We start from the raw sequence: 15279 nt of genomic DNA, 5'->3' as shown, positions 1-15279 counted from the left end.
GCGCGCATTGGCTCCCGCCTTGTGACGTCGCCTCCCTCTCGCCGCGCCGCGCGAGCATTGGCTCCCGCCCTGTGACGTCGCCTCCCTCTCGCCGCGCCGCGCGAGCATTGGCTTCCGCCCTGTGACGTCGCCTCCCTCTCGCCGCGCCGCGCGAGCATTGGCTCCCGCCCTGTGACGTCGCCTCCCTCTCGCCGCGCCGCGCGAGCATTGGCTTCCGCCCTGTGACGTCGCCTCCCTCTCGCCGCGCCGCGCGAGCATTGGCTCCCGCCCTGTGACGTCGCCTCCCTCTCGCCGCGCCGCGCGAGCATTGGCTCCCGCCCTGTGACGTCGCCTCCCTCTCGCCGCGCCGCGCGAGCATTGGCTCCCGCCCTGTGACGTCGCCTCCCTCTCGCCGCGCCGCGCGAGCATTGGCTCCCGCCCTGTGACGTCGCCTCCCTCTCGCCGCGCCGCGCGAGCATTGGCTCCCGCCCTGTGACGTCGCCTCCCTCTCGCCGCGCCGCGCGAGCATTGGCTTCCGCCCTGTGACGTCGCCTCCCTCTCGCCGCGCCGCGCGAGCATTGGCTCCCGCCCTGTGACGTCGCCTCCCTCTCGCCGCGCCGCGCGAGCATTGGCTCCCGCCCTGTGACGTCGCCTCCCTCTCGCCGCGCCGCGCGAGCATTGGCTCCCGCCCTGTGACGTCGCCTCCCTCTCGCCGCGCCGCGCGAGCATTGGCTCCCGCCCTGTGACGTCGCCTCCCTCTCGCCGCGCCGCGCGAGCATTGGCTTCCGCCCTGTGACGTCGCCTCCCTCTCGCCGCGCCGCGCGAGCATTGGCTCCCGCCCTGTGACGTCGCCTCCCTCTCGCCGCGCCGCGCGAGCATTGGCTTCCGCCCTGTGACGTCGCCTCCCTCTCGCCGCGCCGCGCGAGCATTGGCTCCCGCCCTGTGACGTCGCCTCCCTCTCGCCGCGCCGCGCGAGCATTGGCTTCCGCCCTGTGACGTCGCCTCCCTCTCGCCGCGCCGCGCGAGCATTGGCTCCCGCCCTGTGACGTCGCCTCCCTCTCGCCGCGCCGCGCGAGCATTGGCTCCCGCCCTGTGACGTCGCCTCCCTCTCGCCGCGCCGCGCGAGCATTGGCTTCCGCCCTGTGACGTCGCCTCCCTCTCGCCGCGCCGCGCGAGCATTGGCTTCCGCCCTGTGACGTCGCCTCCCTCTCGCCGCGCCGCGCGCGCATTGGCTCCCGCCCTGTGACGTCGCCTCCCTCTCGCCGCGCCGCGCGAGCATTGGCTTCCGCCCTGTGACGTCGCCTCCCTCTCGCCGCGCCGCGCGAGCATTGGCTTCCGCCCTGTGACGTCGCCTCCCTCTCGCCGCGCCGCGCGCGCATTGGCTCCCGCCCTGTGACGTCGCCTCCCTCTCGCCGCGCCGCGCGAGCATTGGCTTCCGCCCTGTGACGTCGCCTCCCTCTCGCCGCGCCGCGCGAGCATTGGCTTCCGCCCTGTGACGTCGCCTCCCTCTCGCCGCGCCGCGCGCGCATTGGCTTCCGCCCTGTGACGTCGCCTCCCTCTCGCCGCGCCGCGCGAGCATTGGCTTCCGCCCTGTGACGTCGCCTCCCTCTCGCCGCGCCGCGCGCGCATTGGCTCCCGCCCTGTGACGTCGCCTCCCTCTCGCCGCGCCGCGCGAGCATTGGCTTCCGCCCTGTGACGTCGCCTCCCTCTCGCCGCGCCGCGCGAGCATTGGCTTCCGCCCTGTGACGTCGCCTCCCTCTCGCCGCGCCGCGCGCGCATTGGCTCCCGCCCTGTGACGTCGCCTCCCTCTCGCCGCGCCGCGCGAGCATTGGCTTCCGCCCTGTGACGTCGCCTCCCTCTCGCCGCGCCGCGCGAGCATTGGCTTCCGCCCTGTGACGTCGCCTCCCTCTCGCCGCGCCGCGCGCGCATTGGCTTCCGCCCTGTGACGTCGCCTCCCTCTCGCCGCGCCGCGCGAGCATTGGCTTCCGCCCTGTGACGTCGCCTCCCTCTCGCCGCGCCGCGCGAGCATTGGCTTCCGCCCTGTGACGTCGCCTCCCTCTCGCCGCGCCGCGCGCGCATTGGCTCCCGCCCTGTGACGTCGCCTCCCTCTCGCCGCGCCGCGCGCGCATTGGCTTCCGCCCTGTGACGTCGCCTCCCTCTCGCCTTTGTTCTTCACCACTCTCCTCCTCTTTACGCGACGCGCTTCCCTTTCCACGGTTTTGTCCGCAGACGGACGCGTCAGCTTTTCGTTGCCGTGTAGGTACGAATGCAAATGCATTAATAATATTGATATGAAACAATTAAGGTAAAATGTCATAAGGTCCACAGAATTGTCACTGACTTGTGTGGACCTCACAGATTGACAAACTAAATTCCCACGTAATAGCAATTTCAAAATAAGCAGCAAAACAAATAAAGTACTGGAAAACGTGTTTGGTATCATCCGGCCGCCGGAAACAAAGTTCCACATTCACACTGGCCAAACTGGAAGTCGCAGTGAGACACATGTTTATTGCAGGCAAGATTTCTTCTTTGATAACTATTTCAGCGTCTTATAATTTACGTATGTTTTTTTCCCTCCCAGCAATACTGTTGTTCTTACTTCATCTCTATCACAAAAAAGGTAAACCGGTGTACTTTATAACAAAAATATGATACATTTTTTCGCAACATATGCTTTAACGGAAATATTGCAAGAATTGGAGTGGAAAGCAGGGCCAGCTCGCACAAATTAAAATTACCGAATAAAACCTTACCTGACAACACACCACGAAAGAAAGCGTTGCAAAGGCTAACGCGCGAGCGCGAGTAGGCTCCCTTTACAGTGCTATCTGATCATGCGCTAACCTAAGTTATGTGTCATTTCTCGCCCCTTCATAGAAGATATTTGAGCAGGTTATTTTCCAGAAACCGGTCGTCGTGACAAGAGCAATAGCGCTGATAAGGTGAGAACGGCAAGGAGGAGCTTCAACGCGGCAAATAACTTAGGAAGATTAGGAGACGAGAGCGCTCGTGGACATGAAAACGCCAAGCTCTGGTTGGTATACCGTCGAGATCGGTTATAACGAAGTCGACAGGAATCGGAAAGCACTTCGCTATATCCGCTACTTTGTTGTAAGTTATAACCGACTTCGTTATAACCGGTCTCAGCAGTAGTAAATAAACCTAAAACTATAGCTGCCTTTGTCTCCACTGCAATCACCGAACGCGTTAGAACGCGAGGACCAAACGCCGGACGCCAGCGTTTCGCGTTCCGACGTCCGGCCATACACCGAACGCCGACATTCCGCGTTCTACAGACAAAGGCGGCTAGCCTTAGGTCTACCCACTAATCCTTCCAACCAGAGCTCGGCGTTCTGACATCCCCGAGCGCTCTCGTCCTTTCCCCTCCGTCAATTTCTCGGCGCGTTGTCTCGCCTCTATAGCGCGAGCTTCCACAATGCTTCGGTGTCTCGTGCAGCAGAAACGCGGGCGCGCATCCAAAGCACTTCGGAAGGCACAAAGCGCGTGCTGGATTCCGGCCGTTAGAAAGAGACGCTCCGTGGTTCCCACACGGTCAGTGCATCTCATTAGTACGTTGGAGAAGCTGATTGGCATCTGTTCACCAGACGCCAAACGCTCGATGCAAAGGTGACGAAGTCAAGACCGAAGGGAATTGTCTGGGGATCAATCGCACACATAAATCGGTTTGGCATCCCATAATGGAGATGGCTCAGAAAGAACCGCCGGAGACGATTGCTCGCCAATGCGTGCGCTTCACGCGCGGGCAGCCGGCACGTTTTCAACATCAAGAAATGTCTTCGGGAGAGCACTCATTAAAAAGAGAGTCAGAAAAAAATGTCCGCGTGTATAGTGAGCCCTCATCATTACTCATTCGGTGCGGTCACGGAGAATTATCTCAAAGCACTCTGCCTTCAACAACAAAATAAAATTATTTCTTTTTCGACTTGCATTGTATCACTTTGTTGCGCGTTCCTCGTAAACTCAACGAGCTGGAAACAAAACCAGGGCCACTTGCGGAAGCCATAAATATTTTCCGGAATCATCGTCATACAGCCGCCCCAAAAGGCTGCGAGGTTTCTTGGAAAATATAATAAAAACAAATCAATCTAAAAACATATTTGGTTTCTTTTTTTTTTTTTAAGCTCTTATTGTTTGTTTCTCTATTCTCGCAGCCTCTATCGCGTGTGTATTTGCGCGTTAGTTCGAACACCGAACGACTCCATCTTTTCGTGCTAGAGGACCCCCTTTTAACGCGGGCAATTTCGCCCGTGGACCGTAGCCTATATGACTCGAAAGATTAATGGTTTCTAACTCTTATAATGGACTTCCACTTTTTATTATATATTTAGTTCTGCACCCGGGGCGTTAACCCATCCGTGTCAGACGATGATTTTTTTTTTTTGTTTCTTGAAGATTACTTACATAGTAAGCTTGGCTTTACAAGCCAAAGACCAACACATAGACCGCAGAAGGCAAAACGGCATGCTGTGAAGGCTGCTTGACAAGTTGAGCGATTATCCGTGTCCCTTTGAACGCCGATCTTGCCGGACTTTAGGCTCTTCAAAATGCCGGCTTCAGTTCATCGTCTCGGGTTCTAAATTCCGCCTCATCTTACGGTGGACCGCGGAGGACTCTACAAGCGATCTTAGCCAATCCAATGCCGCGCGTAAGTGCCACGTGAACCTCGGGAGGAGAGAGGCGACGCGCGGAACGCGAAGTCATGTGAGGGGTTCAGGGCGATGGATCGGCTATAGGATCGCTTGTAGCGTCCGCTATAGTCCATCGAAAGATGAAACGGGGTGTAAATAGCAGAATAATATATAAGTCTTCTTGCATCGTCAGTAGTATCTATCTTCAAGTGAGCCCCCTTGTATGTCACCTAATTCTGCAAACACTAGACGGAAACTAGAGCGAAGACAAGTTTTGTACGACGTAATTCCTTTCCTTGGATGTGTAATAATAAACTCGTGTATCAATGATGGCGATGCGTCGATCGAGGTGTTACGTTGACTCGCGATTGAATCTCGGCCGGCAGATTCGTTAAACCATTGCGAGAAATCGTTAAACAAACCGAACGGCTGAAATTACAATAACTTTGTGGGTGATGTTTTATGTTATATATGGCATTTTAGAATCCTAAGGTACTTCCTGTTCCGTTGGTTGCTCTTTGATGCCTTGGCCCTTTCAGTTTCCTAATATATATGAGCAAGAATAGAACACCCTTCTCTTGTTGTTCTGAATTCTCACCGCGTACAGAGAAGGGTCCTATACTGCTTCCTAAGTGGGTACGTGCCTGATGTTTTTAAGCGTTCAGCCGCAATTGCCTCCGACTCTTCTTATGTGTTAATGGCGCTCATTTTTGCCTGAATGCGAACAAAAACCGACCCACAACGCTTTCGACAGAACTTTTTTTTTTTATACCTGACGAGAATTTAGAAGTGAGTGTCCGTGTTCTGAACGTGAACGTGTTCTGAACGCATAAGAGTTGGACTCGCCTGACGTATTAAAAACATGTATATGCATATTTGGAACTTTTCCCTCGTTTAACACGTCTGCGTCCGTAAACCTCAACAATCTTTTCTAGATCCATTCGTATTACATCCCGGTATCGTCTTGTAAAACTGTGAGTTTTAATTTCATTTTTTAAGGACATTTAGGATCACTTTCGACAAGGGGTAAGGAAATCTCAAGATCACTTTGATCTCCAGTTTACTTACGTTCGCAAGTAAGACAATTAAATACTCTTTTACCAACCATTAAAAAATAAATCCCAAGTAGTTAAAATAACTTACATCAAAATTTAGATCAAATATTGTATACAATTAATTGGTGCTCAGTTTTTCTCGGTCTATCGAATGGGCGTGAAAACACTACCCTCTTTATCAATTTACTTTTTTTTATTAATCTTTCTATTTTAGCTATTTTTAAAGAGCTTGTTTTTCTGCTAGAGAGACCACTCCTCTTCCCAACAACTACGGTCCATTCTGGTTTTTAAAACGCTTTATGCACGCCGAAATACTATAGATTCTCCTCTCATACGTTAACCATACCCCGCGTCGGTTCCAATCAACTATACTTAGAATGTTTGTAAAACAGTTCTGCGGCAACGGTGACTCACCCATCTTGACGATGAGGACACTGGTGATGATCTCGGGCACGCTTATGCCAGCTGCCAGGATGGTCAGTCCGGACACCGAGTCTGGTATGTCTAGTGTGTAGCCTGCACAGAGCAAAGCGCACGATAAGGGTCATTTGCAGCAGTTGCTAACTATACTGCGGGACAAATTAATTTGGTGTCACAAGCTCCGAACTTCTTAGCAAAATGAACACACAGGACGACATTTTTTCGCGTATTTTAGATTGCACTTCGTGAGGAGAATCCAAGAGGATAATAATCCATGATATGAAATCAGAGACTCTTAACTTCTGAGGTAGAGATGCTTTTTGCTTACCGTCAATGCGCCGAGCAACTGAGGGACAAGGGTAGACGAGAGCGCGTCAGAACGCCGAGTTCTGGTTCGAACGAATGATAGGTAAACCTAAAGTTAGCTACCTTTGTCTCCACGGCACTCGTCGAACGCGTTCCAGAGCGAAGGCCAAATGCTGTACGCCGGCGCTCCGCGTTTTAACTCCTTCGACGAGTGCAGTGGAGACAAAGGCTATTTATTAGCTTTAGGTCTATACCCTTAATCCTTCCAACCAGAGCTCGGCGTTCTGACGTCCCTGCGAGGTCGCGACTCCTCCTCTCCCTAAATTTCTCGGCGCATACACTCGCTATTGCGCAAAGTAAGGCCGGCATACACGATACTGAGAACGTCATTAGGAAAGTTTTGAAGTAATGTTGTTAACATGGTTCGAGCCGTAACACCAAATCCTTTAAAAAAAATGCTTAACTTTCATTGCAAAATAAAAAATGCCCGCCGAAAGTTTATTTTGTTCTTCGCTTTTTTATAAGATTATTTTCACAAGATAAATTGGCCGCCTCGGTGGCTTTGGGTTAAAGCACCGGAATACGGATCCTAGGTTGGCGGGTTCAAAGCTCCGCCAAAGTGAACGGATCCTGACGGAAGCTTGTTGCAGAGAAGGCGCCGTCTAACCGAGATTTGGGCTACATGTGAAAATATTTCCGGGTTGGTACAAATGAATTTCCAATCTTCCACTTGGGCGTGCTAGGTATTCTTTGTCAGTTTTACACGTAAACCGCTCTCCCTCGCCCCCTTTCTTTTTTCTTTCTTTTTTTTTTTTTTTTTTTGCTTTTACAAGACGCATTAGGAAGTATTTACGTTCATTAGGGTAGAATTTGATAAGACATGGTATGGGGAAAAGAACACGACCGAATCGATTGGTGCTCGGGCTCTGACTGCCCGCACGTTTTTAATTTGCGCGTGACCCGCGTCACGGAGCTCGTGGCCCGAGCTCCGTGCTGCGGCCATTGTTGCAGGCTCCTACAGGGCTCCCCCCCCCCCCCCCCCCCCTGGTAGCATGGATCGTAGAAGAAAAACTAATAGATCCCATGCTTGCAAAAACAAAAAAAGTAAGAAAAATAATGAGCAGATTCGGTTCTGCATTAAAGTACAAGAAAAGCTATATGGAGCTATGTGGCCCATGAGACGCGCTTTCTTGTGGGAGGGGTCTTGTTGGCTCGCAGAGACAGTAGGTGTTCTCTGGATGGAGACTGGTCCTTAAATTCTTCAAATGCAGGCTTGAGTCTGTCCATCGCTATGGTTTCTGTATGTCCGTTGACGTCTAGAGTCATGGTTTTCTCGGTGCGTTTGAGCACCTTGAAAGGTCCATCATAGGGCGGAGTCAGTCTTTTCTTGCTGCCTCCTTTGCGGATGAAAACATGTGTGCGTGTTTGGATCTCCTGGCTGATGAAGACTTTCTGAGAATCAGGATATCGAGGTAGTGTCGGTTGAAGCTCTCGGATGAGCTCTCGCAGGTTGTCCAAGTACGTTTGGGATGGGACAGTTTGGGAATTTTTGTTGCTGTTGAAAAATTTACCAGGAAGTCTAAGTGTCGAGCCATAGACGAGTTCCGCTGCGGTGCATCCGAGGTCTAGTTTGAGCGCGGATCGAACGCCGAGGAGGACGAATGGTAGGTGATCGACCCAGTTGAGCCGCCCGTCTCGTGCCGTAATTGCTGCCTTGACTTGTCGGTGCAGTCTTTCTACCATGCCGTTAGCCGAGGGGTGGTAGGCGGTAGTATGCACATGGTGAACTCCTAGGAGCTGGGCTAGAGCGGCAAAAGGCGAGCACTAAAACTGCCGTCCCCGGTCCGTAGTGACGGTGGATGGACAGCCAAAGCGGGCGATCCAAACCTCAACAAACGTCCTGGCGACAATCTTGGCAGTGATGTCGGGTAGGGGTATAGCTTCGGGCCACCTGGTATAGCGGTCAACGCAAGTCAAGATGTAAGTAGATCCCCGGCATGGAGGCAGTGGACCCACAATGTCAACATGCACATGGTCGAACCGTGCAGAAGGAGAGCGGAACGGTACCAATGGAGTCACCGTGTGCCGGCTCACCTTAGAGCGCTGACATTGCAGACATGTTCGTGCCCAGCCACGTACATCCGCGGTGATGGTAGGCCAGATGTAGCGAGCTGTTATGAGGCGCTGTGTGGCTCGGATGCCTGGGTGACTGATGTTGTGGAGGTCGTCGAAAACTTTCCGACGAAGAGCTAGCGGAACAAGAGGTCGAGGACTGCTGGTAGACACGTCGCAGAGGATGGTACCGTTAGAATGAGGGAGAGGAACTTCCCTGAGTACCAAAGACTTCAGCTTGTCAGGATGGGCAAGCAACTCCGGATCATCTCGTTGTGCGGCAGCAATGCTCTCAAAATCGACAGCTCCACGACTTGCCGAGACAGCGTTGACACGGGAGAGCGCATCCGCCGCTGAGTTGTCTTTGCCTTTTACGTGGCGGAGATCAACCGTGAACTCGGAAATGAAAGCAAGTTGTCGTATCTCTCGGGAGCAGTAGGCGGTGTGGTTGCCATGGAAAGCATACGTTAGAGGCTTATGGTCCGTCAGGATGTAAAACTCGTGACCCTCAAGGATATACCTGAAATGTTTGACAGCCAGGTATACCGCAAGAAGTTCACGTCCGAACGTGCTGTAACGTGTTTCGGCGGGCTTCAGTTTCTGGGAAAAAAATACAAGTGTTCGCCACTCGCCGTCAAGCATCTGTTGCAGGACAGCGCCGGCAGCAGTGCTGGAGGCGTCAGTCATGAGACGGGTGGGGGCTCCAGGTTGCGGATAGAAAAGCAGGGGTGCATTGGCCAAGGCTTCTTTAACGTTGGAAAAAAGCAGACGCAGCTTCTGCGTTCCATGGAACTGCTGATGATGGCCCTTTCTTGGTTCTAAGAAGATCCGTCATGGGCTGAATCATTTCAGCACAGTGCGGAATGAATCTTCGATGGAAATTGATCAAGCCCAGGAACTCGCGAAGCTTGCGAAGTGACGTGGGTTGGGGAAACTCGCGGATTGCCCGGACTTATTCTGCGAGTGGTAAGATGCCCCTTGACGTAACGCGGTGGCCCAGAAAGTCCAGCGCATCAACGCCGAAAGCGCACTTCTTCGCGTTGATGACGAGACCGTACTCCTGCAGCCGGTCGAACAACAGTCGCAGGTGTTGCTCGTGTTCTTCCGGAGAGGTGCTGGCCACGAGGATATCGTCAACGTACGCGAAAATGAAGTGAAGTCCTCTGGTGACTTCGTTGATAAGTCGTTGGAACGTCTGAGCGGAGTTTCGCAGGCCAAAGGGCATCCTTACGTATTTGAAAAGTACGAACGGAGTAGTGATGGCAATCTTGGCCACGTCCGCTAGCTCTACGATGGTAGGCCTTTATCAGGTCAACCTTGCTGTAGATGTTGGTACCAGCCAGCCCAGCGGAGAAATCGTGAATGTTTGGCAAAGGGTACCGATCAGGTACCGTGCGTGCATTCAAAGCTCGATAATCCCCGCAGGGTCTCCAGTCATTCGGGTCCTTTTTCGGGACCATATGTAGTGGCGACGCCCAGTTGCTGGAAGACGGGCGGACGAATCCGAGCTCCAGTATATGCTCGAACTCTCGACGCGCGATGTTTAGTCGCTCGCCAAATAGGCGGCGAGGACGCTCGGAGATGGGCGGGCCACTGGTGATGATGTGATGTGTCACACCGTGCTTGGTTGGTACCTCCGTATTGCAGGGCCGGGTTATGGCAGGGTATTCTGTGAGGAGGGCTTCATACCTCGACGTCGTCGCCAGGGGACGCATCGGGGAAGCGTTGAATGACGACAGGATACCCTGGATGGTCAAGGATGTGGTGGCATCGGTGAGGCTTCTGCCACGGATGTTGACGGCAAGGCCAAAGTTTGCCAGGAAGTCCGCTCCCAATATGGCTTGACGGAGATCCGCGACAACGAAGACCCACCGGAAAAGTCGCCTTAGTCCTATGTCGATGGTTAGGGATCTCTGGCCAAAAGTGGAAATTGCCGAGCTATTAACGGCTCGTAGGGGCGCGGTATGTTTCACTTGCTGACGGTCAAGTGGTGACGCAGGCAAGACGCTCACTTCGGCCCCGGTGTCCACTAAGAAGCGGTGACCAGAGATTTGGTCAACAACGTAGAAAAGGCGGCTTGACTGTTGGTCATCGTCACTCGCCGCTGCTAGTGCCGGGCCTCGGTGTTTTCCGACCAGGAGCATGGTTGATGGCAGTGTGTGGCCCGTTCCGCGTAACGCCGGTGATACCAGCACAGGGCTCTGCTGCTTGACCGCGAGCCTCGTCGCGAGGATGAACGGGCGTGAGGGGAGCCGCGCCTGGATTGTCGAGGTCTTTCGTACGACGCTTTCATGGCGGCAACAGCGCAGGAAAGCTCTGCTATGCTTGCCTTGATCTCGGCGACTGTTGCTTGCCAGGCCTGGGGCTCGTGAGGCTCGTGAGATGCCACAGCAGCAATAGAAGGGGCTGAATATTCAGCAGTCCGATCCGCCAGCGTGGCAAAGCGATCTAGCGGCATGTCGTCGGCAGCTGCAAGAACCATGCGCATTCCTTGCGGAAGTTTTTGAAGAAAGAGCTCCCGCAGTATACGGTATTGGGAATCGGTGGCTTGGGGACCCAGCAACTGTACCATTTGGTGGAGAAGTTGTGATGGGCGGCGATCTCCTAGCTCCTGGGCAGTCAGAAGTTGCTGGATTCGTGACCGCTCCGATGCCGTTGTTCGTTCGAGCAGAATGCTTTTCAAGTGATCGTATGCGTCCTCACGCGGTGGCTCCGTCAGCACGTCGTCGATTTCGTCGGCCACGTTTGTAGGCAGAGAGGCAACGACGTGGTAGAATCGTGAGAGCTGGGTAGTGATGCGCCAAAGATGAAACTGCGGCTCGACTTGGGTGAACCAAACTCGCGGGTTTTTCGGCCAAAAAGGGGGAAGGCGCAAGTTGACAGTTGCGAGGTTGGCGTCAGAGGACTGAAGCGGTGCGCCGTCGCCGGTGTGAGCGTTGCCTTGATCCATGTTGGTTGAGGCTGCTAGAGAAGGCGAGGGGGAGCCTTCAGATTCCGGGTCACCATTTATGGGGAAAAGAACACGACCGAATCGATTGGTGCTCGGGCTCCGACTGCCCGCACGTTTTTAATTTGCGCGTGACCCGCGTCACGGAGCTCGTGACCCGAGCTGCGTGCTGCGGCCATTGTTGCGGGCTCCTACACATGGTAACAAAATGCATTGATCCTATGCATCCCAAGAAACTCAACTTTATCTCCCAGTTTCGATACCTCATGTTATCAAATAGCGCGGCAATTAGTGTTACCTCCACAGTGAATCAAAGTTATCAGAAGCAGTTCAGCACAGGCGCACAATTTTATACGTGCTGGTTTGTGAAGAGCTAAAGTTACCCGCATAACTGTTCAACTTGAGAAGCCCTTAAATACTCGTCAGGTAACTTTTTTTTTTTTTTGCGGCAGTTCGATGTCCCGCGTGTGCTCGTCGCAATAAGACGCCGAGTCTGCTCACCAATGACGGTGACCATCCAGGCGCAGAGGTATGAGAGCAGCCCGATCCACACGACGGACATGAGGAAGGAGAGCGGGTACATCCTGGGCCACCGCTTGCAGTTGGGTATCGTCAGGCAGAGCAGAACCGAGGCTGGTAGCATCACCAACCACCAGGCACGTTCCATCCAGTTACGCTCTCCTTTCGCCGACGTAGAAGGGTCCAAGGCCGGGACCTTAATTTCCGTGATTGTGCTGGTGTCTTCGAGATCTGAAAATGAACACAGATACAAAAAAGTAAAGTGCATTAACTTCTCAACAAGCTACAAGACAAGAACAACTGGTTTCTTTGTTGTTGATATATATATTTTTTTTGTCATGGTTTTGTTTTACAGTACGAGAAAAAAAAAAAAAAAGAAACACTTCTCATCAACATAACAGAAACAGTTTTCTGGCTACCCGAGCAAGCTTTCACGCCGCTCCTTGCTGAGCATGTTCTTTTGGGGTCCCTTCGTGACGCGGAAGCGTAAAGGAATGTTGCAATCAGGGTGTAGCTGGCATTCCTGTCAGCAGTATTCATTGTTTGTCTGCTTAGTAGTACGATACCCGAACTTTAACACACAAAAGGTAAACACTGAAGCGAATCTATTTCCTCTCTGACATGCTAAAGCAATGCCATGTCTGAATATCAAAGTTTGCCGCTATTCATTCAATAAATAATATAAGGCTTCTTTTTTTTTTCTTTTTTTTTTTTAGATTGCAAAGAAACACAATGCGGCAAAGACACGAAAAACAAGCAAACTGCCTCTCTGCGAGTGTCTTGTCTTGTTCGAGCCAAAGAACCCACAGGTTGAACGAGAGAAGAGCAACGAGATATCCTGTCAAAATTCTTAAATGTTCCAAAGCACATATAAAAGGAGTATTCTCAGGAGACGAGAAAATAAGAGCCCGCTTTCTTCCACAGTCCCAAACCCTTAGCCCTTCATGTTTTTTTTTTTGTTTGTTTTCTGTTTTTTTTTTGTTTTTTTTATTGCTAAAAGGTAATTTCACACCTGTTCTACAGAGTTATCAAGTCTGCTTCCTTGATCTGAGTGATTATAAAGCATGTTTGTAAGATATGACCTTATAGATTCTTCTTGGGGAAATCAACCTTAACTATCTTGCTACTACCTGCTTTCTAACTACTACCTAGTGGAAGTCTAGAGCCTTGAGCTCACAGCTGTGCCCCCCACATACACACACACGCACACACACAAGCACACACGCACGCGCGCACGCAATGCAAATGATGGGGAACAGAAAGTACATGCTTTAGAACGCTGCTTTTGTTTGTGCTTTTTTGTTGTGACTGCCTCGAGCTTCATAGCTTAGGTTGCTCAAATGTCATTTCATGCAACGCTTCAAAAAAAAACAAAAAAAAAAAACATCCGAGTCGCATTAAATCGCTTACACGTCGCGTGCAACGTCACGAAAACCATAAACTGTTTCATCGCTGACCTGTCTTGGGGTCCATAACGACGACCCGGTAGCCGGTAGAACCTGTTAAAGGAACTTCGAGCGTTGGTCCCTGCTTCAAGCTCTGTTCGCCGCACAGTTTGCGACGTTGAAGACAACCATTTTCATGGCTACCTGTCGTGTCCGGTGTGTTCCTGGATGCATCGTTTTTTTCCGACGGAAGCAGGAGCGACATCACCTCTGCTGGGGCAATGTTAACCTTCTGAGAAACCACTTTGGAGTTGTTTTTCTCCCCATTCTTGATCATTCTGGATTTGATGCAGCGAATCAACCGATCCATCTGGCCGTGTACGAAAAAGAAAGAATATATAAGGACGCGAAATGCGCAGAAGACCTGTCCTAAACTTTAGTAGTGTCCAAATAAAGCACACCACGCGACACTGTTATCGCGAACACAGACCGCACCCCCCCCCCCCCTCCTCTCTCCCCCCTTTAAATAACTTCTTGTATTTCAAATTAATAAGAACGGCTTTGATTAAAACGCTAAAGTGCTTTGTCTCGGATTGTTTTGAGACTGGTGGTATAGTTGTCGGAACCACTGACGCGCTCAAGAGCAGAGTTAGAACTGGCAACGCCTGTTTCAATCGTATAGCCTGCAGCCCAGTGCTTGATCCGGACGCCGCGACACCGGTGGCGCTTATACGCGCTTTACCCCCTATGACTTTACTTCAACTACCAACCACCAGGTTCGCAGTGATCAGAGCCATCCCCCATCCACTCGGGCATTTATGTGACATGTGTTCTCTTTCAGCGAACAGCACTTCAGGCTCATGGAAGGTAATGCAGCACGCGTTCTTAGTACCGGAATAGGGCAAAGCATTTGTCGCATTAAGGCCACCACCACGTCAAAAAAGAGGGTGCTAAAAAAAGAGGACATAATCGTTCATGATCGCTGGTCTTCTGTGCAAGTGAGGCACAAATACCAGCAGTTAAAATATAATCGTTTTTCTTTTTTTTGTTTGTTTGTATGTTTTTGGCCCGGGGGAACATGTGCACGACACTATTAACCCGCACGTGACAACGGAAATTTACAATTTACAGCAGCAAGCATATAGAAAATGTATTTCACCCAAAGTACGCGCAAATTTTGTCGATTAAATTCCTGGAGACAGTGCATTTCATTACTCAAAATGGTCTTCCAAATTTTCCAAGCCTCGCGTTACTTAACGGAAAAACTGAAAATTATTAAAAAAAAAAAAAACATACTTCAACGGCAAGAAGACATATATTAAAGATGAATCAACACAGACTCTACCCTTATGGTCCTAGAAAGAGCAACGCCTCTATTTTAGACAGTATATACAATGTCAAAATATTTTTAGGGCACGTGAGAGGATGGCACTTACTCGTTCTGATCTTAAAATCGGCTGTCATCTTGATATAAGATATAATACAAATTTCATTGAGTATCTTGATACACATAGCATTCATATTGCATTCATTCACATTCATATATATGAATAAGCACAGGTGAGCGCGTGGCTCCCAAGACCTCCAGTGCTCTCTATCTAACAGAAGAAAGCCGAGTTATCATCGAGGCTATTGTGTGTACGAGCGGCATTTCAGTGGCTGCTTGATTTGTGTCGTTACTCCCCACTTGGTCGGCAAACAATTTCTGCCACTTGTCTACTTAACTACCACTATCGGTCAACACAGATAGTGGTATAGTTGCTCGGTCAAGTAAAATAAAAACCGCATATCATAATTTATCCCGCGAACTTGCCGGTAGTACTATCAAACGCCGGAAAACTGATCGCTCAACTTACCCACCCGATGGATTCAGCCACACTTGATTTTGACTTCTGGCGCAAATC

The 15279-nt window shown here is 51.5% G+C and overlaps 1 protein-coding gene across 2 annotated transcripts in view; it reads right to left on the bottom strand.

Annotated features, from left to right (window-relative positions):
- LOC8032243 (sodium/potassium/calcium exchanger 5) overlaps positions 1-15279 on the bottom strand; it is a 55438-nt gene that overhangs the window by 4043 nt on the left and 36116 nt on the right. Inside the window, exons 8-11 of one of the 2 annotated variants that reach the window (XM_029975561.4) lie at positions 13580-13745; positions 13448-13489; positions 11973-12221; positions 6101-6202 (exon numbers count right to left, since the gene is read on the bottom strand). In XM_029975561.4, coding sequence (XP_029831421.2) covers positions 6101-6202; positions 11973-12221; positions 13448-13489; positions 13580-13745 — 559 coding nt within the window. Of the gene's footprint in view, positions 1-6100; positions 6203-11972; positions 12222-13447; positions 13746-15279 lie in introns of both variants that reach the window. The other variant, XM_029975560.4, reaches the window with a different exon arrangement.

This window comes from Ixodes scapularis, unplaced genomic scaffold (genome assembly GCF_016920785.2).
Source record: "Ixodes scapularis isolate PalLabHiFi unplaced genomic scaffold, ASM1692078v2 PGA_scaffold5__190_contigs__length_132052651, whole genome shotgun sequence".
NCBI lineage: Eukaryota > Metazoa > Arthropoda > Arachnida > Ixodida > Ixodidae > Ixodes > Ixodes scapularis.
The sequence above is the reverse complement of the archived record's forward strand: the minus strand, read 5'-3'. Positions and strand labels throughout refer to the sequence as shown.